Source organism: Rhinolophus ferrumequinum, chromosome 11, assembly GCF_004115265.2.
Source record: "Rhinolophus ferrumequinum isolate MPI-CBG mRhiFer1 chromosome 11, mRhiFer1_v1.p, whole genome shotgun sequence".
Classification (NCBI taxonomy): Eukaryota; Metazoa; Chordata; class Mammalia; order Chiroptera; family Rhinolophidae; genus Rhinolophus; species Rhinolophus ferrumequinum.
Window position 1 is genome coordinate 23,544,079 of NC_046294.1, and position 22,936 is coordinate 23,567,014.

At 46.6% G+C, this 22,936-nt stretch overlaps 1 protein-coding gene across 1 annotated transcript in view; it reads left to right on the forward strand.

The window, feature by feature from the left end:
• The first annotated feature begins 7,797 nt into the window (after nucleotides 1-7,797).
• Nucleotides 7,798-22,936, forward strand: part of ABTB2 (ankyrin repeat and BTB domain containing 2) — a 170,769-nt gene continuing 155,630 nt past the window's right edge. The window contains exon 1 of the mRNA XM_033120624.1: nucleotides 7,798-9,122. Coding sequence (XP_032976515.1) covers nucleotides 8,240-9,122 — 883 coding nt within the window. The 5' untranslated portion in view covers nucleotides 7,798-8,239. The remainder of the gene's footprint in view (nucleotides 9,123-22,936) is intronic.

The following is a 22,936-nucleotide window of genomic DNA, read 5'->3' on the forward strand; positions in this document are numbered from 1 at the left end:
TGACCTGATCACCAATCAGCCAATGGGATATAATGACAGTTTCGCTGGGAAAACTGAGAGAAAGAAGCCACACTGAAACTTTAAGTAGGTGTCCCATGGTTTTTGGCAGTCATCTTGCCCCAGAGGAGGGGGTGGGGGGAAATCAACAGAGAGAAAAGCAGAACACAGTGATAAAGAGAAACAAAGTCCTGATGACATATTTGATGACTAAATCAACCTGTGCTGAAGTTATGATTAAATGAGACAGTAAGTTCCGTTTTTTGGCTTATATTATTTTTGCTATTTAAAGAGCCTGAATTGGTATACCCAAAGAAGCATGTTTTAAAATATTTGTATTCAAAAATAGGCCTACCAACTCCCAACTCATTTTTTGAGGGTAGCATGTAAGTAAATTAAAGGGGGGAAAGCATATGATCATTTTAATAGAGGATTTAAAAAGAGGACTTGATAAAATTCAATATCCATTGATGATTTTTTTAAAAAGAACTCTGTTTTCCCCTTCTTCCACACCCCCTCCCCCATTCCAGGTCAAGCCGCTGTTTCTCAGTCTAGTTGTGTAGGACACAGCTCCCTGGCCCATGCTGGTACTGTGAGCCTTGCGTTCCCCCTGGCTGAGGTAGTCGACCGGTGACCTCAGCGTTAGAAGCACGGCACTCCAACCACCTGAGTCACCGGGCCGGCCCTAAAAAAGAACTGTTAAACTAGGAATAGAATGAATCTTCCTTCATCTGATAAAGTGTATCTAAAAAAAAATAAAGCAAATAATCAACTGAGTGAATCATTGAAATCTTTTCCTTGGAGCCTGGAAACAAGACAAACTGGGCTTCTGTCACAACCTGTACTTAACATCATTGTTGGGCATGCGGCAACAAAGCAAGAAAAAGAAATACAAGATACAGCAATTGGAAAAGAAAGAAAAATGTCACTTGTAGATTATATAATAATGTCATAAAAAATCCAAAAGACTCTGCCTATACATTATTAAGGTAGTAAGAGATTTTAGCAAGGTTGCTAGGATACAAAGTTAATAAAGAAAAATTAATAGCATTTCTATACCCCAAACAAACAATTAGAAAAGTGACACTGTAAACAATAGCATCAATATTAAGTACCTAGAAATGAATTATTTTAAAAAGGTACAAGACCTCTACAGGGAAAATTATAATCTATATTGAGGTAAAGAAGAGCTCATTTAAATGGGAAGATATAACGTATTCACTAACTGAAAGACTCAACAGAGTTTGACCTATAATCTTACTTCTAAAAATCTGTTATATAGAAATAATTGCATGGGTAGTGAAAGATTTAGGTACGAGAGAGACAATGAGAGAGAGACAATGAGAGAGAGACAATGAGAGAGCGAGCGAGAACGAGAGAGAGAGAGAGAGAGAGAGAGAGAGAGAGAGAGAGAGAGAGAGAAGAAGGAGAAGAAAGAGCTGTGTATTAAACTTAAGGAAAAATCCTGGAAGGCCCAAGTGTTAAGGGGCGTGAGCCTGAAGGAATAAACAAAGAATTTTCATTTCGTACTTAGTGTACTTTGTTAAGTGGTGAGTTTATGGTTGTTACTTATTTTCATTTTATTTTTCCAAATACAAATTGTAGACAAAGAACAACATGTAAATACTGAAAATAAAGTTTTTATCCTAGACTCCTAATGTAAGCTTTAAAATCATCCCTTTTCTAACTTTGGGGATGGTGATGATTTAAAAACAAAACAAAAAAAAATACACAGGAAAAATAATTATTAGAGAGTTACACCCTTCAATGCCCATCCCTTAATAAAAGTTTGACAGCCCCTGAGTAAAAGTTTGGGGTATGTTGGTTTCAATACAAAAATTAAGAAAATAGATTAACAGTAATTGTTCAGATTGATAACATACTGATTTTCTTATAGGAGGGGAAACGAATACCTACCCTGTTTCCCCAAAAATAAGACCCAGCCGGACAATCAGCTCTAATGCGTCTTTTGGAGCAAAAATTAATACCTACTATAACGTAAGACTGGGTCTTATATTAATTTTTGCTCCAAAAGACGCATTAGAGCTGATTGTCCGGCTGGGTCTTATTTTTAGGGAAACGGTAATTAAACGTATACTGAACCCCATGATTGAAAGCAGATCCCACATTTGCAAGTTCTTCTTGGTATTAGGGGCTATATTTGTGATCCTGTGGCTTATTTTCTTAATGTTAAATTAGCAGGACTAAAGTTAAAGATGGTCCTATTAGGACTGTCCCCAAACACCTGCGTCAGACAGCCCAGCAAACAAACGCCTAAATGGACATTACTCAACGTTATGATGTCTGAGATTTTCTTTTAAAAATTCTGGAGATGGGGAAGTAGGTGACCATGTAAACAAGGTGGGCCATAAATGGATAATTATTATGGCTGGGTAAAGGGTACATGGGGTTCATCGTAAAATTCTATTTTTGAGTATGTTTGGAATTTTCAGTAATAAAATGTTTTTTTAAAGTGTATAACTAAAAGTTATAATAGGGTTATTAATTGGGTGTTTGATCCTGGTTTGCTGATGAAATTGAGCCAAGAAAACTTTCTGTGCCCCAGTGTTAATCTGTATTATATGGGTCACCTGTAATGCCCACTAACCTTTTCAATTCCAAGTGGATTTCTTACTTTGTTTTGGAGTGTTTTTTTCTAAAGGCTAAAATTGGGTTCAATGTTTAATCCTTTGGTGGTAAATTAAGACATATTCCCATTATCTTTGTAGCGTTAATTGTCTTCAAATTAATTCAGTATTGAAAGACTGATTAAAGAGAGCACTGTCTGAACTCAGGATGATGGCCCATCTGCCATTCAGCCACCCATAGTGCTTGGGGCTGTCTACAATCATTCCTAATGTTGAGCATCCTTGCTTAAGGGTAAAGGGAGACGTCTTTAAATTTTTGAAGGAATTTATCAATGGGAGTAGCTATTTGGTCCCAGATCTATCCACTTGAGAGATTTAAAACCTTTCTCAAAATCCACCTCATGAGTAAAGCATTAGGCTTTTTCTGTGCAAGTTTTTAGCAAAATGAACGAGAGCGCCACCTGCTGGGAGTACCGGAATTTTCTGCCCTGACAAATTGAAAAGCAAGTATCCTGGACTCCGTGACCGCTGGTTAAAAATTAAGATTGCTAGGCTCTAGTCCTGTTGAACTAGGATCTCTGCAGATGGGGCTGGAGAATTCATGTTTTTAAACCAGTCCTAAGGCACTTTGAGGTTTAAGAGACAAACAATACCTTAGTTCCCAAACTTAGCTCATAAGAATCATCTGGGAATGCTTGTTTAAAATACTTTTACCTGGATCACACTCCAGGCTTACTGAATCAGGACCTCCAAGAGAAGGGGCTGGTACTTTAGATTTGAAATAAGAATGCTAGATGAGTCTTAAAAGATGAACGTTTAGTGAATATTGCAGAGTTGAATGTCGTACTTAAGTCTAGAAATTCTCTATACTGTGATAGAGGGGCACAATTGCAGTTGCTTGATAATTGGTATATAGAATATCCAGGTGTGGGGATTTGGCAATAGTCCTTAGGTTTTCTATCCTGTTGTTTTAATTCACCTCTGTAGTTTGAGTTTCAGCCCATCCCTTAAAATACTTGTCCTTAACCTCCAGGCCCCTGATGGTTTCGTCTCTAATACTAGTTAATAAATCTGTGAATCTCTCTCTCTCTCTCTCTCTGTCTCTCTCTCTCTCTCTCTCTCCTCCCCTCACACCCTTAGAGATACACCCCCTGCTTTGTGTAGGGGTCAGGTAGTGAACCTGTCCCGTTCTGGGAATCATCTGGTTTTCTTCCAAGGGTCCCACCACTGACTGAGCAGACACATAAAGGATGACTGTTGTGTTTTCTGCTTCATGTTCAATAAAAGTCCCAATTATTTTATAGCAGCCCTGTGAGGATGAGGGGAGTTCTCTGCCTAGTTACACCTGGGATATATTGTTGAAAGAAACATAGAGTCAAATAAAATCTTGTGCATCATGAATATACCAGGCGGAGAAACAGAATGCAAAATTTCCCAAACTTAACCACCAAATCCTTTCTTCATAGTTCTAGACCCAGTAGGTGTTAAATTGATGTTGTTGAGACTGTCTCATGAGACTAACTATTCTGCAGAACATGCTTTGGGGAAGCGTAATCTTTTTTCCCTTAGTCATCTAAGAGGCTCTTTGTTTCAAATGATCTGTATGACTCTTTAGTGGTGAGGTCCAGAAAATAATACCTGTGTCAGGAATAGGCTAACCTGGGTTACATGGAATAGAAGGATGACCTCTTGGTTTCCACACCATTGGTTCCTTTTTCAACAACTGGTTGTTCTGCTTGATTTTTCAGCTGTAAAACTGTTCTGTTAACCATGACACTTGTTTACCTACCAGCGCATTTTTCAGCTCTCCTTGCATTCCGCAGAGTATTTCCTTCCTTGTGTTTATACCATTACTTCTCTAGATGCATCAGCCTGTGTGGTGAGTCAATGAACTGGCAATGCCCCTCAGTCTGTGGTTTTCCAACAGCTCTGCAAAGCATGTTTTGCAGAATAGCTAAGCTCATGTGCCTGTCTCTACATGTTGGCCATGTTTTTTTGTTGTTGTTGTTGTTGTTTTTTTGCAGCAGGGACATTGTCTAATGCACCTCTTTGGTGTCTAGCATAGTTCTAGACCCAGTAGGTGTTAAATTAATGTTGTTGAGAGGATGTACCAAAAGTGACCCACAACCTAAATTAAAACTTGGCTACTCTCCGAAGTCAAGGCCATAATCTACCTTTCTCATAAGAAAATTCTATCTGGAGTTAAATAATTGGGCTAGTTAACCCTTTCACTTTCAAGATAAATTCTAGGGTCTTTTGTCACCTAATCTCCAGCTTGTTTTTGATTTTGTAAGAAACTGTACAACCAAATATGAGACCTTGCCCTAGGTAATGTTTATAAACTTTATTCCAAGCTTCCTGTTACATAACATTTGCATGGGCAATCCCAGATCTGTTTTTTCATTGCTCACTCCACTGGGAATTCTCCCAATATTTGCTATGGTTTCATCATGTTCCTTTTAACTTGTCCAGCCATGTGACAGTTGTTTTTCTTCAAAGATTATATTTGGGCCAGGCCTGATGGGATGATACTTTCTTTTCTAATATAATTTGTATCGCTACGATTAAACACATTACTACCAGGTTGCCTTAATTAAACACACCCATGTATATATAAAAAGGCATGTCCTTTCTTGATCCAAAGTTTTATACTTCACCCACTAGACCACTTCCCAAAAGATTAACTAAAACCAATCAGTTGGTTTATTTCTAAGATGACTCAGTGTATCTTGTTCTCTATCACTCTCTTTCTTCTTTCTTCTCCATCACACAAAACACAAACACAGACACACTCTGGGTTTACTTTGCACCTCAAGTGGACCATAGACAACTTTGGGGAATATTTGTAAGACAAAAGATCTACGGTCTTAATCATTTTTCATAATTTTCCATCCCTTTTACCAGATTTTTTCATAAGGACTTTTTTCCTTTTTCAATGGAGAAAATTACAAAACACTTATTTCAGTATGGGCCTCCTAAAGATAAGAACATTTAATAAACCTAATCTCACTACCATTACCACATCAAAAAAGCAACAATGATTTCATATTAGCAAATATCCAGGCGGTGTTCCCTATTCCCAATTGTTCCATAAAGTCAAATGTTTGTTGATGTTTTTTGTAAATCAAATGTCAAATAAATTCCACATATTGTGATTGGTTGATATTCTTTTAAGTCTCTTTTAGTGCATAGGTTTCCTCTTCAGCTCTTTTTCTCCTTGTAATTTATTAATGAAACTCAGTTGTTTGTACAGTAGCATTTCCCAAAGCTGAATTTTTCTGAACAAATCCTTGTGGTGCAGTTTAACACCCACAGGATTCTGAAATTTGGCTGTTGGCATGTTTGATGATCTTTACACTTTAAGTCCTCAAGTAACTTGAATATATTAAGATAAAATCACATCTGTCCTTTTCCCGGAAGAAATATACCAGATGGTTTCCCAGATAACCTTCCCAATCAGTAAGTCCCCTATTGTAAATTTCTAGTTAAGTAATCTTTGTTAATTTTTAAGGGCACGCACAACAAAAAGGAAAAAAAATAGAAGAAAAAAACACCTGGGCAATTTATTTTCGCTAAATATCCATTAGAGGGCGACATTTGCCTTACTATTATATTTCCCCTAATAGGTTTTAAATTGCACCAACTTTATTTTCGCATCTTTGACAAGCTGAACCTCACTACCTACTTTTACTTCTTATCTCAATTCTAAAAGATATAGTCACATACGTGTCCTCTATTAATTTGGTCTCTGAATTTTTGTCTTTCGTATTACTGTACTTCCTTCCTTGACTCCGTTCCCAGTCCTAACCACCAGGCGGCGATATTGCATCAATAAAGATCCGCAGAAAGAAAAATTAAGCCAAACTACCCAAAAATAAGGAGTTTCACAGGGAAAGGGCCATTAATTTAAGAAGGAAGGAGACAAACCAGACATTTCTAGTTTGCATCCAACTCACGGCCCAAGGTCAGAACTGTGTAAGATTCGGTACAAAGGAGCCATTCAGGAGCGCGGAGGCTGACTTGGGGGAAACGCGTGCACAACCTCCTTGATTTTGCGGAGGGGGCATATGCGCGTACCTCCACGTGTGTGTGAATAGTTACAGGACAGCAGCGGGACCAAGTACCGGGCGTGGATCTGCTAGAAGGAATAGCGCTCTGACTGACCGCCTCTGGACACACGCTCTGAGACAGGTTTACAATCACACAGCTAGGAGGTCAGCCCTGCTTTTATCCTGAAGGAAACCAAGTCCTGAGCGGGTATAGGGCTTGCCCATGGAGCAACGTTAGGTAGGTGGTGCGTTCGGCCACGTGTTCCGAGCTCAGGCCAGTGCTAGGGACATTTCTTACCTTCACATTCTTCCTGTAATAACCCTACACACACACACACACACACACACTCGGCACCTCGGGCAAAAAGGATCCGCCTGACAGCAAACTGTATTGTACAGATGTAACAGGGAAGTCACGGACTCATGAAGAGTCTCATCAGTTAGGACCCTCTCCCAAAGTAAACACTCAGGAAACTGCGTGTGTAATTTCAAGTTGGGGGGTGGGGGTCGCAAGCCTCCTGGAGCCCGTCCATTTATCAGGTTCCAGGTCAAGAAATCATGTTCTCATTAGAGCCGATATGACAACGTAAAGAACCAGACAGATTTGGGAGGAGAAGCAAGCAGGGGCGTCCTCCTCCCTCCAAATCCAAGTGGAGTTTCATCTTGGAAAAACGGGAGGGGCTGGGCAGAAAGTCTAGGAGAGAGGTGGAAGGCCTAGGTTGGCCCTCCTCCCCGGGACCGACAACTCCAAACGCCCGCTGTAGTGTTCCGCTGGAGAGGACTCGAAAGGGAGCGGCGAACGCCAGAAGCCTGGACGGCGGGAAAGGGGCAGCGCACAGTGGCTTTTTCTTTCAATTTTTCCTTAAGTCGTCAGCTACCGAACCTAACATTACGACCCCTCTTTTCCCTGTCTCTTCTTCCACCTCCCGGGCGCTCACTCGCTCTTTTTCTCTTTTCCCCCTCCTCCACCTCGGTCCCAGCCGCTGCACCCGACTCTCGGCCTCCAGCCCCGCCTCTGCCGCCGAGGGGTTTCACCCGCCGCGGAGTGAAATCTACATAGTGACCGCCCCTCTAAGAGATCATTGGTGCAGCCCCTACCCATCGCGGCCGAGGATTGGTGGGCCGCCCCAGGTTATTTGCATGTCGGCGACTGCGGGTACCCAGCTGTGCGGGCGGCGGACGCCGCGCAGAAGTTTGCTCAGCGCTTTCTTGCCGGTTGGTCCCGGACTCGCTCGGCTCCCGGAGCCGCCTCCTTTTGCCGCCGCCCTGTTCTCTCAGGATTCCTTGTCTGCGAAGGACAGACGCCCTGCTTGCGGGAAGTTGTGGTGGACAAGGGGGAGTGCCGAGGAGGAGCGGCTGGGAACAATCCCAGTGACAGCTTTGCGTCGGGACGCGGGGCGCGTGGGGCTCAGGCCGCAGCGAATCTCGCCTACCTTCCCGCGGCCGCCGGGCTGGCGGGCAGGCAATGCGGCCGCCAAGCCCCGCGGCATCGAGAGGAAGGAGGGCGCCCCGGAGAGCTTAGACCTTGTTTCTGCCCACTTGGGTAAGGGAGCATGGAGTTGTGAGCGCACCTCCCTCGGCGAGGCCGCCCGCGGCAGGCTCCCCATGGCCGGGACGTACAGCTCCACTCTGAAGACGCTGGAGGACTTGACCTTGGACTCCGGGTATGGGGCCGGGGACTCGTGCCGCTCGCTCAGCCTCTCGTCCTCCAAGTCCAACTCGCAGGCGCTCAACTCTTCGGCGCAGCAGCACCGCGGGGCGGCCTGGTGGTGCTACTCCGGCTCCATGAACAGCCGCCACAACAGCTGGGACACGGTGAACACGGTGCTGCCCGAGGATCCTGAAGTGGCCGACCTCTTCTCGCGCTGCCCGCGCCTCCCGGAGCTGGAGGAGTTCCCCTGGACCGAGGGAGACGTGGCCCGGGTGCTTCGCAAAGGCTCCGGAGGCCGGCGGCTGCCCCTCTTCTCCGCGGAGGCGGTGAGGCGCCTGGCGGGGCTCCTCCGAAGGGCGCTCATCCGCGTGGCCCGCGAGGCGCAGCGCCTGAGCGTGCTGCACGCCAAGTGCACCCGCTGCGAGGTGCAGAGCGCGGTGCGCCTGGTGCACAGCTGGGCGCTGGCGGAGAGCTGCGCGCTGGCTGCAGTCAAGGCGCTGTCCCTGTACAGCATGAGCGCCGGCGACGGACTGCGCAGGGGCAAGTCGGCGCGCTGCGGCCTCACCTTCTCCGTGGGCCGCTTTTTCCGCTGGATGGTGGACACCCGCATCTCTGTGCGCATCCACGAGTACGCGGCCATCTCACTCACGGCCTGCATGGAGAACCTGGTGGAGGAGATCCGGGCCAGGGTGCTGGCCAGCCAGAGCCCCGACGGCGGAGGGGCGGGAGGCGGGGAAGTGTCCGCCGAGGCCCTGGAAATGGTCATCAACAACGACGCGGAGCTGTGGGGCGTCCTACAGCCCTACGAGCATCTCATTTGCGGCAAGAACGCCAATGGTAAGCGCGCCGGCCCCCACCCATAAACAGGGTGCGGAGAAATCCCGCCTTGGGCTACCCAGGTGGTGACTTTTCTAGGACCAAGGTGGTGGGTGTGCCGGGACCTGAGAGAAAGCGTTTGGTCTGTGGATGGGGGAGTTCATTGAATGGCTCTTGCTCAAGATTGTTTTTCTGGCGACAGACTTTTGGAGGGTAAAGTCGTGGTTGATCTCCATCCTGTTCTGCGTGGCATTGTCACTGTCTGGGGGCTGTTCGTTGATTGAGCCTGTTGGCCAAGTCCCCTCTTAAAGTGAAGCTTACTGCCCTGCGCTCTTTGCCTCTTGACTGGATCTAAAGTTGGCGTCTTTCCGGACAGCTGGGCACATTGTGGCTGTGCTTCCTGGGTCTCCCCAGCCTCGTAGCAGCAGCCAGAGGGTGCAAACTCTTAAGACCTGAGCCTTGGATAAGTGGGATGGGAGGCAGGGAGCAGGAAGCTCAAGACTGGTGCTGCCTCCTTGGGCTTTGCTTGGTTGAAGGACGCTCTTGAGGCCCTTTCCTAGGAGGTGAATAGATAGCGGTGGGTCCTTAACTCTGTGTGCCTAGGGAGATGGAACCTAGTGATTCCTGAATCCTCTCCCCAGAAAGGGAACCACATACTGGCTCCCACAGCCTGACTTTTTAAACAGTCACCACCTAAGTGAGCAATTGATTAAAACCCTGTGTTGTATTCAATGCACGGCCACATGTGCCTTCCTGATAGAAATGATGACCCGGTAAACCACATTATGGGGAAGAGGTGTGTGGGGGGATGGGCAGCTGCAGCGTGTCAAGTCTCGGAAAGAAACCATTGGGTAGTTGAATTTCTCCCAAGGATGACATAGCTTCAGTGCAGAAAGTAGAAGGAAAGCACTTGACCTTCTCCCTGGAAAGGTTTGGGTATGACATACTACTTTCAACAGCAAACTGCCCACCAGACTCCAATTTCAGAAGTCAGCAAACCATAAAATATTTGGAATGGTCCTATGGCTAGACATCCTTGCAATCTGATTGGAAGGCCATTTGGAGGGGCAGCTTTCAGTGGTAAATAAACAGTCAGTGGAAGAGACCAGGTGGGTATTGTAAAATCATAAAGGGCGTCAAATTTAAACGTGGTTTAACATAATCATAATACCTAAAACTTAAAATTAGCACTTACCAACGTGTCAGTCACTGTTCTTAGCACTATATATGTTAACTGAAGTAACCCTAGCAGCCCTATTAGGTAGGTACCTATGGTATTATCCCCATTATACCGATGGAGGAAACCAGGGTACCCAGCAGTTAAGTAATTTGCCCAAGTTTACACAGATAGTAAGTGATGAGGCTGGAAATTGAACCCAGGCAGGCTCCAGAGTTCAAGCATTTAGCCACTGGAGAAGAGAAAACAGCTTTGTTTTTATTAGTCCCAATTCCAAAGAGAGCAGTTGACTTCTTAGGCCTCAATTTAAAGACAGTCTATACCCACAAGCATGGTTGACTTTGACTTTCATTGGTTTTGTTTTCCATTCTGGCTCTGCCAAAGGAGATGCCTGGCATAGAAGAGCATTTGCCTCTTAATTTTCTTCCTCTTAGGTCAGAGTTGAGATTAGTCCAGAATCACTTTTGATGATGTCACAGCTGATAATTGTGCTTTGCCCTCCAGGTTTGTGACATCAACACCGGGAACAAGAGCGCCAGGAGAGGAAGTGGAGGGCAAGGGGACTTCCAACCAGTTGTCATAGCTCAGGGGAAGAGTTCTGAACTTTTGGTTGAGGGGAGGCCCAGACTACAATCAGAGAAGTAAAGACTCCTAGGAGAAAAGACTGAGGCCCTAGCCCTATAGACCAAACTAGAATAAAGGTGGATCCATAGGTGCCAAACAAACAGAAGAAAACAAAACCATGCCCTTCACGCAGAGCTGGTGCCCTGCAGGTTGAGGAACTTCTCAGTTTTTCTAACTGCCAATTGAAGCTAGTAAGAGCAGCTAGCTGCCTCTCCTGGGTCCCTTGACAATACAGAGTGTCCAGAAATTGCTAAAACACAGGTGTCTTCCACTAAAGGGCTTATCCTAACGGGCCATTTCTCATCTAGGGTCATCACTCCTTGGGTGGCTATTGGAAAATCATAAAAGGTGTCCAATTTTCTTTACAGGATAATTTTTCGACCCCATGATTTGACCTCTTCCCTACACCATCCCCCACCCCAAGCAATCTTTCTGAAGCCACTGGTAGTTGAGACAGCAGGATTCCGTGTGACAGACAGCCACGAGCCCTGGATGTTCAGAGCAAGCATCTGTCTCCCTCGGTGCATTTCCTGGTCTCCAGGGAACTCCCTTGCAGGCGAGGTGAACATTCACTCCCACTTAGTAACATGGATGCTCATTTTTTATACATGAAAACCTGGGGGTGGCCTCCGTAAACAGTAACGAGGCTGATTTATTAAGTTTCTAGAGACAAAGTGAAATGAATGTTTAGTAGCGGAGCAATGAATTACTTATGCCTGAAAGCTGACTTCAGAGGGAAGCATAAACTGCTTAGGAAAGAAATGAAGAGATCCAACTCTTCGTTGTACTAAAATAGGCCAGCAAAGTTGCCGTTTACGCAGCTAAGGGCAGTGGCTGCCCATGGGAGGGAGAGGGCTGGTTCATATTCTTGTCCTGCTGGTCTTCCCTTTAAATTACATATTTATTGTTGTTATGCCTGCTAATTATATAGCATGAGCACATGCATTTGACTCAGCTATATAGGGCTCCTAAACTTTTAATGTCTTCCAACCTGATCCATCTATTCCTGTCCATTACTCAGAGTGCTGGGCAAATGTGGTTGTGCTCAGTCCAAGATAGATGATAAAAGTTCTATAGTGTTTATAAAACATGATCTCATAGAGCAGCCGGCGCTCTGTATCACTTGCTCATTTGGTATCCATGTCCCTGTTCCCAGGGCCGTGTCATTAAGTGATGATATCTTCGTGGCTTTCTTACGGGTGGTAGAGAAACCACTTTAATAGAGTAGTATTTATAAACACGGAGCTGGCAGAAAATAGAAACTTCTCCCCTCCACGCCTGCTTTCTCTCTCTCTCCCCCCTGTTTGTGAGTTTGACGTTGGGCATCTCTTCTGGGTTTTCTTGACCGTTTTTCTTACTAGTAAGCATTCATGAGTGTCCATGGCATTTGAGAAAATCCTCTTCAATTCTGAGACTCTCGGTTAAGTGATAGGATTTGGATGAGCATGTTCTTACTGCAAAACAGTAACCACAATGTGCATGAGGGTAGCTCCGTCATAGTGGTAAAGAACACAGACTTTGGAATCACAGTGATGATTTGAAGCTCACCTCTGTTAATTATATGAGTGACCTGGGGAAAACTTCTGAACCATTCTAAGCCTCAATTTTGTTATCTGTAAAATGGGGGATAATAACAGCACCTAACTCATAAGGTTGGTATGAGGACTAGGTGACATCACAGATTTAAAGATATTAGCACATAGTAAATGCTCAATAAATAGTAGCAATTCACTCAACAAACATTTATTGAGCCCTGACCCTGTTCAGCACTGTTTATTGTGCTGCAGATGAAGTGGTGAAGTATGGGAGGGAAGCTCCTCCTCTCGGGAAGCTTACAGACAAGTGGAGGAAACAAGAAAAAGTAAACAAATAGGAATTTACTCTTAGCAGCAAGTGTTATTAAAAAAAAAAGACAAGGTAATAGGATAGTGTGACTAGGGCCAATTTAACACCAACCAAAGAAGGCCTCTCAGAAGTTTCATTAACAATAGGCAATATATAAAAACTACTGCTATCTAAGGACCTCTAGGCAAAAAAAAGTGAAGACTTTTCTGAATTATTCAGTTATCCCAGGCAAGTCCTACAAATATTGCAGCAGGGATGAAAACGCTTCTAGTTGTAGGACTCATTTAGCCAGGAGATTATAGGGTGAATTGCCACTGAGATAATCAACTAACGGACCAAGGGTTCATTGAGCTGCTAGTTGCTGTTTAATCAGTTTCTACACCTGGGTAATCTGAGGGAGGAGGGCAGCTTCCCATCTCTGACTATTTTATGGAAGCCAGGGGAGCTGGTAAAACTGAAACAAAGCTAGCTTTGGAAATGAAAACTTATTTTTTTTTTCCCTTGAATGCCCAAGAAATGCAACACAGCCTAAAGAGTTAGAGGAACAAGGCAGAGTTGTTCTGCTTCCTCCAGAAAGCTTTACTTGACTTCTCCACCCTGAACTGGAAGAGCCACCTCTCCTTGGTGTATCTCCCCAGCACCCAGAGCATATTCTGGAATCATTTCCTGCTTGTGTGTGTCTCTCCCACCAAACTGTCAGCTCGCAGGCACGTGTCTCCCCTGTCCCTCGCACCGTGTGTGGCACAGTATGGCTGCTCCATAAATGTTTGTCAGGCAAACAATTGATCCCACCACACAGAATGTTCAATTCCAGAAATGTAATTTGAAACCCCTTAACACCTTGGAAGAACCGCCCCCCTTTCTTACCCTGGCAGGGAATTTCAAGGTCTTGATGAATAAGGCCGTGTTTGGGGCATACCCAAACCTTTAGGAACATCATTCAACCTTCTGATATCCTAATTTCTCGTGGGGTTCCCTAGGCTAGCTGTGATGAGCCCATGTAAGTGGGAGGGATTTCAGGGTGGGGGGACTCCTTCAGTGTGAGGTACCCAAAGTAGGGGTTTCACAGCAGAAATCCAACAGGCAAATGACAGATCCAAGGGGGATCTGAGTTAAAAGACGGAAGCAGTCAGATCTCCTAAGAAGAGCGGTACCCCTTGCCCGCAGAGCTGCCCAGAGGGCAATCTCTGTTGATGACTGTTGATCGAAAGAGGTTGCATCTGTGTTCCACCCCAGTGGCCTCCATTCTGAGAATGGAACTAAGGTGATCAACCGCCAAGATGTGTTGGGACGCACAAACGACAGTCAAGGGTCTGAAACAAGCCAGGGACACTTTGCTACTAACCCCCGGGTTGGTCCTCATCCCATCTCACTGTCAGTACCTGTCCTTTGCCAGGTGGCAGTGTGTGGATACTTTGGCCTATGTTTCCACACCTTGCAGCGTAACAATGGGCCTGACCTTTGTGTAGCACCTTAAACATTTCCTCATCTGTGCCCTCGCTGGGTCCCCCTAAAAACCCAGTGAACGGGATGCTCTTTCACAGAGGGGTGTCCAGGAGCCCAGAATTCACAGCTCCTAGTAATGGCCAGGCCAGGGCCAAGCCCACATTGCTCAAGCCCCCGACCTGTGAAGAATCACAGAAACAAAGGTAATGAGGTCAGCGTGTGACCCCCTTCCAATGGCGGCGAGGGTCAAACTCATAGCAACAGCATTACTTAATAGAGACCTTGTTTGTTCATGGCCGGGCACTTTCAATCCATTAGGCCAGTGAATCATCACAACCAAGTGAAGACCAGGCATCAGGGCCCAGGCGTGGATCTTCCTCCAAAGGATGTTGTGTTACTGTGTAAATGCTGCTTGGTGGCTGTGCCAGAGTGAGCCCTGTCGGTGCCATTGATTTTAAGGAGCCATTATTGCTGCTCCTGGGGGGGCAGGGAGCTCTGCCGCCCAGGGAGGACCTTACAAGTGTCAGCTGCTGGGTAATCAATAAGCTCAGCTGAATGGAAAAGCTGCAGCCTCCTCTGGGATAGTCTTCTAACACAGGGGTGAGCCCTCCCCGGGAAGGTCGACACACAGGAGGAAAGCACCCAAAGGGAGCCCGTGTTTACACCACTGGTCTCAGGAGCTCAGCTCACTTGCTGTGGAGTTGCCAGAAGAGCCTTTATGAAGGGGACTTTGATTTCCTCAGAGTCCCCTACAAGTGTCAGGCCAGCAGTGAAATCTCCATGCTGAGAGCACAGGGAGAGACGGAATCCGCCGAGTAAGCACTGAAACGCTGCAGCTTTGAAGTCTGAGTTGGGTCCCAAATGGCTTTGCCTCTTACCAGGGCCTCAAGCAAGTCGCTTCAAGTCTCCATTTCTCTACCGAAAAACGAGGGGCCAGGGCGGTTGTGCCCCGTGCGTGCTCAGAGCTCCCGGGGTGTGACCCGGCTCAGAGTGAGCAGCTCACGCTGCGTGTGATTCCTGGCTCCCTCCCTCGCGAACTGTGTGACCCTGGGCAGGTTGTTTCACTTCTGTGCCAGAGTTTCTTCCTCTATAAAAGGATTTTTCAGCCTTGTCACTGCTGACATTTTGGATTGGATAGTTTTGGTTGTGGGTCTCTGTTGTGCTTTGTAGGAAACTTAGTCGTGTTCCCCACTCCCTCTGCTGACCATCAAAAATATCTCCAGACATTGTCATATGTCCCCTGGGGGGGCAACATCACCCCTGGGTGAAAAACACTGCTCTGTCGTAGGACTGAACAAACACCCAACTTAGAATTGTTGTGAGGAGTTAGTAAGACTCTTGGTAAGGGACTTTGCACTGTGCCTGGCACATAAAATATTCTAATTATTGCTATATTTTTGCAAATTTGTGTTGGATGCATTGGTAATGTTCGCTTTTGCCAAAGTGGGAGTCTCTAGTGCAGGGGAGGATCGTGACCCAAATCCCACGGTGACAAGTATTAGTCACACTGCTTTTCTTGGTGACGAATAGGTAGGAGGAAGTTACAGAATCTGGAAGAAGCAGCCTGGCACCCTGCTCAGTGAGGGCTCGGCTGCCCCCCCAGATGAAGCAGGCTGGCAGTGGGCAGTGAGATCAGACCCCTCCCTCTGCACTCCCCTCGTGCACGCCCCTGCCAGGATGACAACGACAGTGCAAGCCCTAAGATCCAGGCCCTAGGGAGCCATCGTGCCATGGATATTGGACCCCACTTGTTGCAGCTGCCAAGTCCAGAGCCACAGGACGGCAGGTGTTTTGTGTTTTGTGCTTTGCTGGCCTGTCACATAAACACACTTTGTGGTCGTCTTGCTTGTTTTAAAAAAGGCCTAAATGGTTTTGCAACTTTGGCGGTATGTTTGGTGCTGCATGTGGCATTGGGAGGAGAAGCTTAAGTAACACAGCCCAAGTGAGCCTGAGAAATGCCACGCTGGCCACATTAATCAACTACTTCCCAAGCGCCGGCTCCGTACCAGGCAATGCAGACAGACTGAAGGAGGACAGGAACTTATCTAGCCTGTCAGGGAGTTCAGGTTCGAGTAGGAGAAGCAAAGCCCGTGGATGGATCCTTGCACAGGAGTTTGTGGTACTGCACTCCAATGGCAGGACCCATGCTGGTCACCTCCACCTCCTGGGTGCCACTGCCCCCCCTCGCGGGTGCTTCTCACCCCAACACCCTCTGTATGGTAGACATGGTGTCCACCCCATAGATGGGGACCTTGAAGCTTTTGGTGACTGGAGAGCTCAAAGGGAAGAGATGCGTCTTGGCTGGGTGGGTGGGAGGGAGTCAGGGCTGCTTTGGGGAGCAGTGGGACTTGGGCAGGTGGAGCTGTGACGGGGACAGGGAGGTGGTATAGAGAGCTCGGAAGCTCCCAGACAGAGTAGAAATGGTGTGAGCAAAGACCTGGACGCCAAAGTGTGTGTTTTGGAAAACAGCAAGTAACCTAACCCTGTTGGGCTGGAAGGTTCAGAGGCGTAACAAGGGGGAGCAGGGCAGATAAGACAGCGAAAAGGAAAACTTTCCCACATCTTTTATCCAGATGTGACGAAGCCTGCCAGAGTGCAGGGAAGAGAGTTTTCCAACACTTATTTGTATAATTCAGAAACCGAGTGCGTCTGCTGCCCCGCTTATCGTAACCAAGGTCCCAGGCCTCCCATCAGCCCTCTTGTTGATTGAAAACTTGACCTCACAAGTGCCCCAGGCCTCTGTCCTAGCAATACGAATAATGCAAGAAGACTTTCACGTAGTGAATTTAGGTTGAGAGGGCATGAAGAACAAGGCTTCAATCAACTTTGCTTCTTCTGTTGAATTTGGCTTCTGACTCAGCCTCGCTTCCATGGCCCAGCCTTTTAGGCCAGTGCTAATCCCAGTACAGAATGAAGCCCGGGGCTGACAGACTCATTAGATGAGGCGGTTGGATTTACTCTTGCCCAGGCGAGATTCTCACACGTGGAGGTGGAGAGGGGCATAACACAGCATGTGATAAGAGGGGCCCAGAACTTTCTTTGGTATAAGTCGGATTTGATATGTTCAGTTTCCAGTTTCAAGTTTATCCTTTTGGAACATAGCAGCTCAGTTCTCAGAGAGGTTTAGTCACTTTTCTAATTCTTGGTGAAGGTGTTTCCAGAGTATTGATAAGAAAGATTTCGATCATGTTCCATGTTTGATATTGTGGAACCACCGTATAGCTCAGTGCCATCTGCATGGGACTTCCTAGGAACCAGCTAAATTCCACAGACAATCATAAAATGTGATAGACCATCAACGGCTTAGCTCATAACTTGGGTGTGAGTCCTTTTCTTGTCACATGAACAAGAGAAATTGCGAACATTTTACAAAAATACATCTCTAGTCATTAGTGGTTCATAATTTGGGGCCCATTGTTTGCTTTATAAAGTGAGCCGAGGTTGAGGGGTGTGCTCAGGCCCATGCTGGAAAGATTAAACAGGAAAGCTGACCTTGGAAGTACCGGCAATGCAAGGGTGGGGGTGGGGAGACATTTGCATTGGACCACAAAGTCTCTACACAGACCTTTCAGTGCATGAAAATCACCCCTACAATTGAGGCCAAGCTTTTGTTGAAAACCTGTGTGTTTCTTTTTAAAGTCTGTATCTTTTAAAATATAAAAATCAGTATTTGCTGTGAGGAGAGTTGTTAATAAACACAGGCCGAGGCTTATGTGCCAAGCGAGTGTGTGTGCACAAATGTCTAGGACAATCCAGTTCAGAGAGCAAAGGATTTGGATCCAGAAAATTCTGGGTCGGAGCTTGGCCCCTCCATGACCTGGCGTGAATCACTCCATCTTCTTGGCTCCCGGTGCCTTTATCTGTGGTGTGAAGAGGTTGGACTAGATTCTCCAAGGGCCCTTCTGTCTCTGATAATGTTTCTAGACCCCACATGGACAGTGTGAAATCATTTTCCTCATGTTGAGCCCTGGAATTAGGATCCTTGGGAAAGCAACACCCCAGATGGAGCTGGATATGCTCTCTGAAGACCTGGCCGGGTAGTCGGCCTGAACACCATCCTTTGGGTACTGGGATTAACTGTGATTGCTGTCCTTAGAGTTTTCCCCTCCCCGCCAGCCCCCTTTCCTCAGAAGGATGAGTTCTGTCTACTTTTGGCCGACCTAACACTTCGGTGCTCCACAGCTGTGTCCAGGCCCTGGCCGCCTGCACTGTGGTGAGATTGGCTCCGAGGTGACTTCATACTGCCGGTGTTTGAAGCCCGCCTACCCAGACTCGGGTATTTATAGCAGGCGAGCAGCTTAAAAAAAAAAAAAATTAAATATGCTACACCTTCTTTATACTATGTGGGACAGAGACAGGCATTGTGAGGAATTTAGAAGGCAGGGCTATATAATCCGCAGGATATTTTTAAATGCTGTTTGTTGCAGTTGGCAGGACCGGTGTTTCAAAGAGGAGGGAAAGTGAGAGTAAGTGAGGACGACGGGCTGCCAGGAATTCTGAAGCTGAGGCGTGGAGCTCCGAGGTGGAGGGACTCTGAACCCTTCCTTACTCCACAAAGTTTGAGCAGGGCGAGGCAAGCGGGGTGGCTTGTCATCCCTCTTCCTCACAGCTCATCCACCCTGCGAATTCCAAGTTGAAAAATTAATAAAATGTTTTGGAGAAGACAGACTAGACAGCCAAAAACATTGCTGCTATGAAAGCCAGCGTCCTAGGCTTGCTGCTTTAAACTCATCTCAGCAGCTGGGGAAATCAAGTTGCACGTGGGGACTCAATTTGGAAGGAAGTTGCTTGCAGCTGTTCTGCTGGACATACTCCTAGGATGAGCCAGGCAGGCAGGCCAGAGCGATGCTGGAACTCAATTCAGTAGCAGGTGAGAGGGCCGTCAGGGTAGAGAGAGCTGTCCCTGAAGAGGCGTCAGAGGAACCCCCACCTGTCTGGTGGATGCCTGTGAAGTGTCCTAGTGTGTTTTCTACCATGTTGGTCTTTGGTGAGACAGATGGTGATTACAGCAGGAGGCTGTAGGGATTAGGGACAGGGGAAAGGCCAAGAGTTTAGTTAGGGGTATATCTACTTGTCCATTCAGCAAATATTTATTGAGGACTTGCTGTGCACCGGGCACTACTCTTCTGGGTCTTGGTAATAGAACAAGTGAATAAAAGAGACCTGAAGGAGAGGAGGGTGCAGGCCGATGGATAAGGAGGGAGAGTGAGGCGTGTTGGAGGGGTCACAGCGAGGCCGGCCAGGCTGGGAACCAGGCAGAGGGAACAGCCAGTGCCTGGTCGGTTCCAGGAGAGCGATCTGGCTGGGGTGGGGCAAGCCTGGGGGTCTGGGAGTGTAGTAGGGGCGGCATTGGAGGGGTGGTTAGTTAGGGGGGGCCTCAGAGGCCATGGTGTAGTACTTGGCTTTTCACCCTGAGTCTGCTGGGAGCCATCGGAGGGACTTCAGCATGGAAGTGACATCATCTGATGGTTTGCATTGTCACAAGACCACCTCCTCTGCCGTGTTGGAAATGGACTGCAGCATCAGGGTGACCTCTTAGAAGGCTTGGCAATAAACAGCTTGAATGTGTGAGGGATGAGATACCAAGGATTATGGTCTGAGCGACACAAAGAAGGAACGGCCATTGCCTGAAACGGGAACCGTCGTGCACGGAAAGAAGCAGGATTGAGCCAAAGATCTGAGTGTGATGTTGGTTGCTTGTCTCAAACTTAATATAGAGACATATCAAATAGGAGGTTGGCCCCCGGATCTCCTTGCCAGGGCTCAGAGGCCTCCTTTAACATGCTTAATTATACTAGGATGGATTGAAACGTTGCCCTCCTCTGTCCTCCCCAAGGGCAGGCGCAGCCCCCCAGGGCTGGGTAGGGCCTTGAGCAGTGGAGATTTAATTTTCAGTCTGATAGTTCTTTGGTTGGTGGCCTTAAGAGCCCCTGAGTTTTGCTTTCTAACTTCTTCACAGGCAGCCAGCCGCCTTTCACGAAGATCATCAAATCTCTGGTTTCCTGTCATTAGCATGAGGTCTGTTTAATTAGGTCTGGTGGCTCTGTGCATTGCAGGGACTTGGTGCATATGTCCCTCAGTGCTGAGCAAGTGACACGCCATGTCAGGCAGCTTTGGATTCCTGGAGGTCAAGGCTGGGTCAGAAATTTAGCCAGAAAGAGAACCTTCTTGGGTGCTTGGAGGAGTCCCAGAAAGGCTTTGGGAGTATCCTGTGCCTGCCGATGGTCTGACCTCAGCTCCTCAGTGGGGCCATGGTACCACGGGGTGGCTAAGAGATGATATGTGAAAGAGTCACCACTGCCTGACCGCCAACTAGTTACTGTGTCTCTGACCCTTGGTTTTCCTCTTCTGTTTAATGGGTATATTATGGTTCCTATCTCATAGAGTTGTTTCAGTGACTCTTAACCCTGGATTCACATTAGAATTACCCAGACAGCTTAAAAAAGTAAAAGTGTGTGTGTGTGTGTGTGTGTGTGTGTATGTATCTGTCTTACGGCCCCACCTTCAGAAATTCTGATAAAAATGGCCTGGAGTGGGGCCCAGGCAATGTGGGTAGAGTTCTTGGGAGAGTCTGTGCTCAGTGAGCGCTCAGACATTAGCTATTGCTAGTGGTAAAAGAATCATTGTGCTGGAGTGCTTATTTCTGCCCCACCCAGGATGGCGACTTTCGCTCACTTCACAGCTATGCTGCTTTGGCTCACTCATCTGGAGGGATCCCGGAAGAACACCCAAGAGAAGCCTGAATTGTTAGGTTTAAGATCTAGAATGGCAGTGGCCCCATCTAATTTATTTATCACACTGGTAAATATGGTGGGTACTACTAATTCCATCTTCAAGAGGAGGAAACTAAAGCACAGAATGGTTAAGTAACTTGTTCAAGGTCACACAGCTAATAATAAGAGGTAGATAGAGTAATCAAACCCAGGCAGCCTTCCTCCAGATTCTCTACTCTCCAGCCTTGCTGTGTTCCCTCCCCAGCTAGAGAAACCAAGAAATCTGAATTCTCACTTCTGGTCCCCAGCACGTACCTATCATGGACCTTTACAAAATACAAGGCCATATGCCACGTACTTCACATGTATGATATCATGTAATTCTTATAATCGCCCAATGAGGTATATACTTTTCTTACTCCCATTTTACAGCTGAAGAAACTGAGGCTCAGAGTTGTCAAGGTGGCATCGCTAGCAAATGACACAGCAGGGTTCCAGTCAAGGTCGGTTGGGCTCCAGAGTCCTTGTTCACCCTGCTGCGCCCTTGTTTTCGGTCCTCCAAAGTGCTCGGGGTGGGGATGAAGCACATACCGTGATTTCCTGAGCAAAGAAATCAATGGGTTGGTCCGAAAAGGCCAGAGGAACTGAAGCAAATCCAAAGCATCCCTCATTGCTTCTGAACAACCAAGCCATTTAGGTGCCTCAAAATAGTAACATCGCTCAGGGGGGTGGCCAACCTGACAGACCTGAGGGCTGTGGCGTAGGTATTTGTTTCTCTCATGTGTAAAGATGTATCCTGCGAAGCTTCTCTTCTGTTGGTGTGAATGAAATTACCTCCGAGAGATTGTGTTGGTTGCTTAAAATAGTTCAAGAGGAAGAACGTTTGGAAGCTGTTAGCTCCTTGAGTCTATTTCCTCTTGATTTATGACACCTCAGCGAGTACTGGGCCTTTTCTTGTTTACCCTTCTGGCTTTTCCTTTCCACCATATTTTAGCCCTTCTGTCATCCTATGCCAAAGGAGTTTGTCACCAGGAAAAGTGACGGCCTTTTCTAAGCAATTGGGAGCTCTCTACACGTTTAATTTTGTCTTTTAAAAGGAAAAATCAATGAGGTGAGGACACTTGTTTTGGAATCGGCCAATTCTCTCTTCCAGCTGCAAAGACTCTTATACTGCAAAGCTCATAGCAACGATGTTTGCTCTGAGGTGAGAAGACTTTATTATTTTATTCATTCACACTAAAGCCTGCTCTGGGATATATGAGTTTTCTTACGTCCTTCATCGAGTGGAGTGCAGGAGACCGGCCATGCTGTGAATGAGGCGAGCTGCTTTGTTCAAAACTTCAGCCACAGGCCATGTGAGACTATTTATATTTAGCAAACGTCAGTAAGGTTAAAAAATCATTTCCGCAGTCACACAAGTCACATTGCTAGTGCTTACTCGTCACCTGAGGCTTGTGGCTGCCACACTGAACAAGGCAGCTACAGAACATCATCAGCACAGACAGTTCTGGGGGACACATGGCCATTAGAATGGGTCAGCAGGAGGTCACTTGGGGCCAGCTTTCTGGGTTTTCCCAGGTCTCAAAATTTGAACCATTCTCCAGCCTCTCTAAAGCCCTCTGTTTGCAGAAACCAGAAGATTCATGGAAGTGGGAATTAAGGCCATTGATTCTTGTGGCTCTAACCTCTGGACCCTTGACACCAGGTCAGGATTTATGATTTCCAGGCTGTGTGGCCTAGGGCAAGTCACTTAGCCTCTCTGAAGTTGTTTTCTTGTCAGTGAAATAGTGATTGAAAAATACTTCCTAGGGATTTTTCTCGAGGATTAAAAGAAATCATGAAATGTGTATAAAACACTTAGCAGAATGTTTGCCACATTGTAAGAACTTACACCTGTTACAAAGTTTTCCATGCATTTTCTCATTTGAGCCATATAGTATCCTCCGGAGGTAGACATTGTTACTATTTTCAAGATGATGAAACAGGCTTTAGGGAGTGCTTTTGCTACCATTACTGCAGTAGAGCTGTAC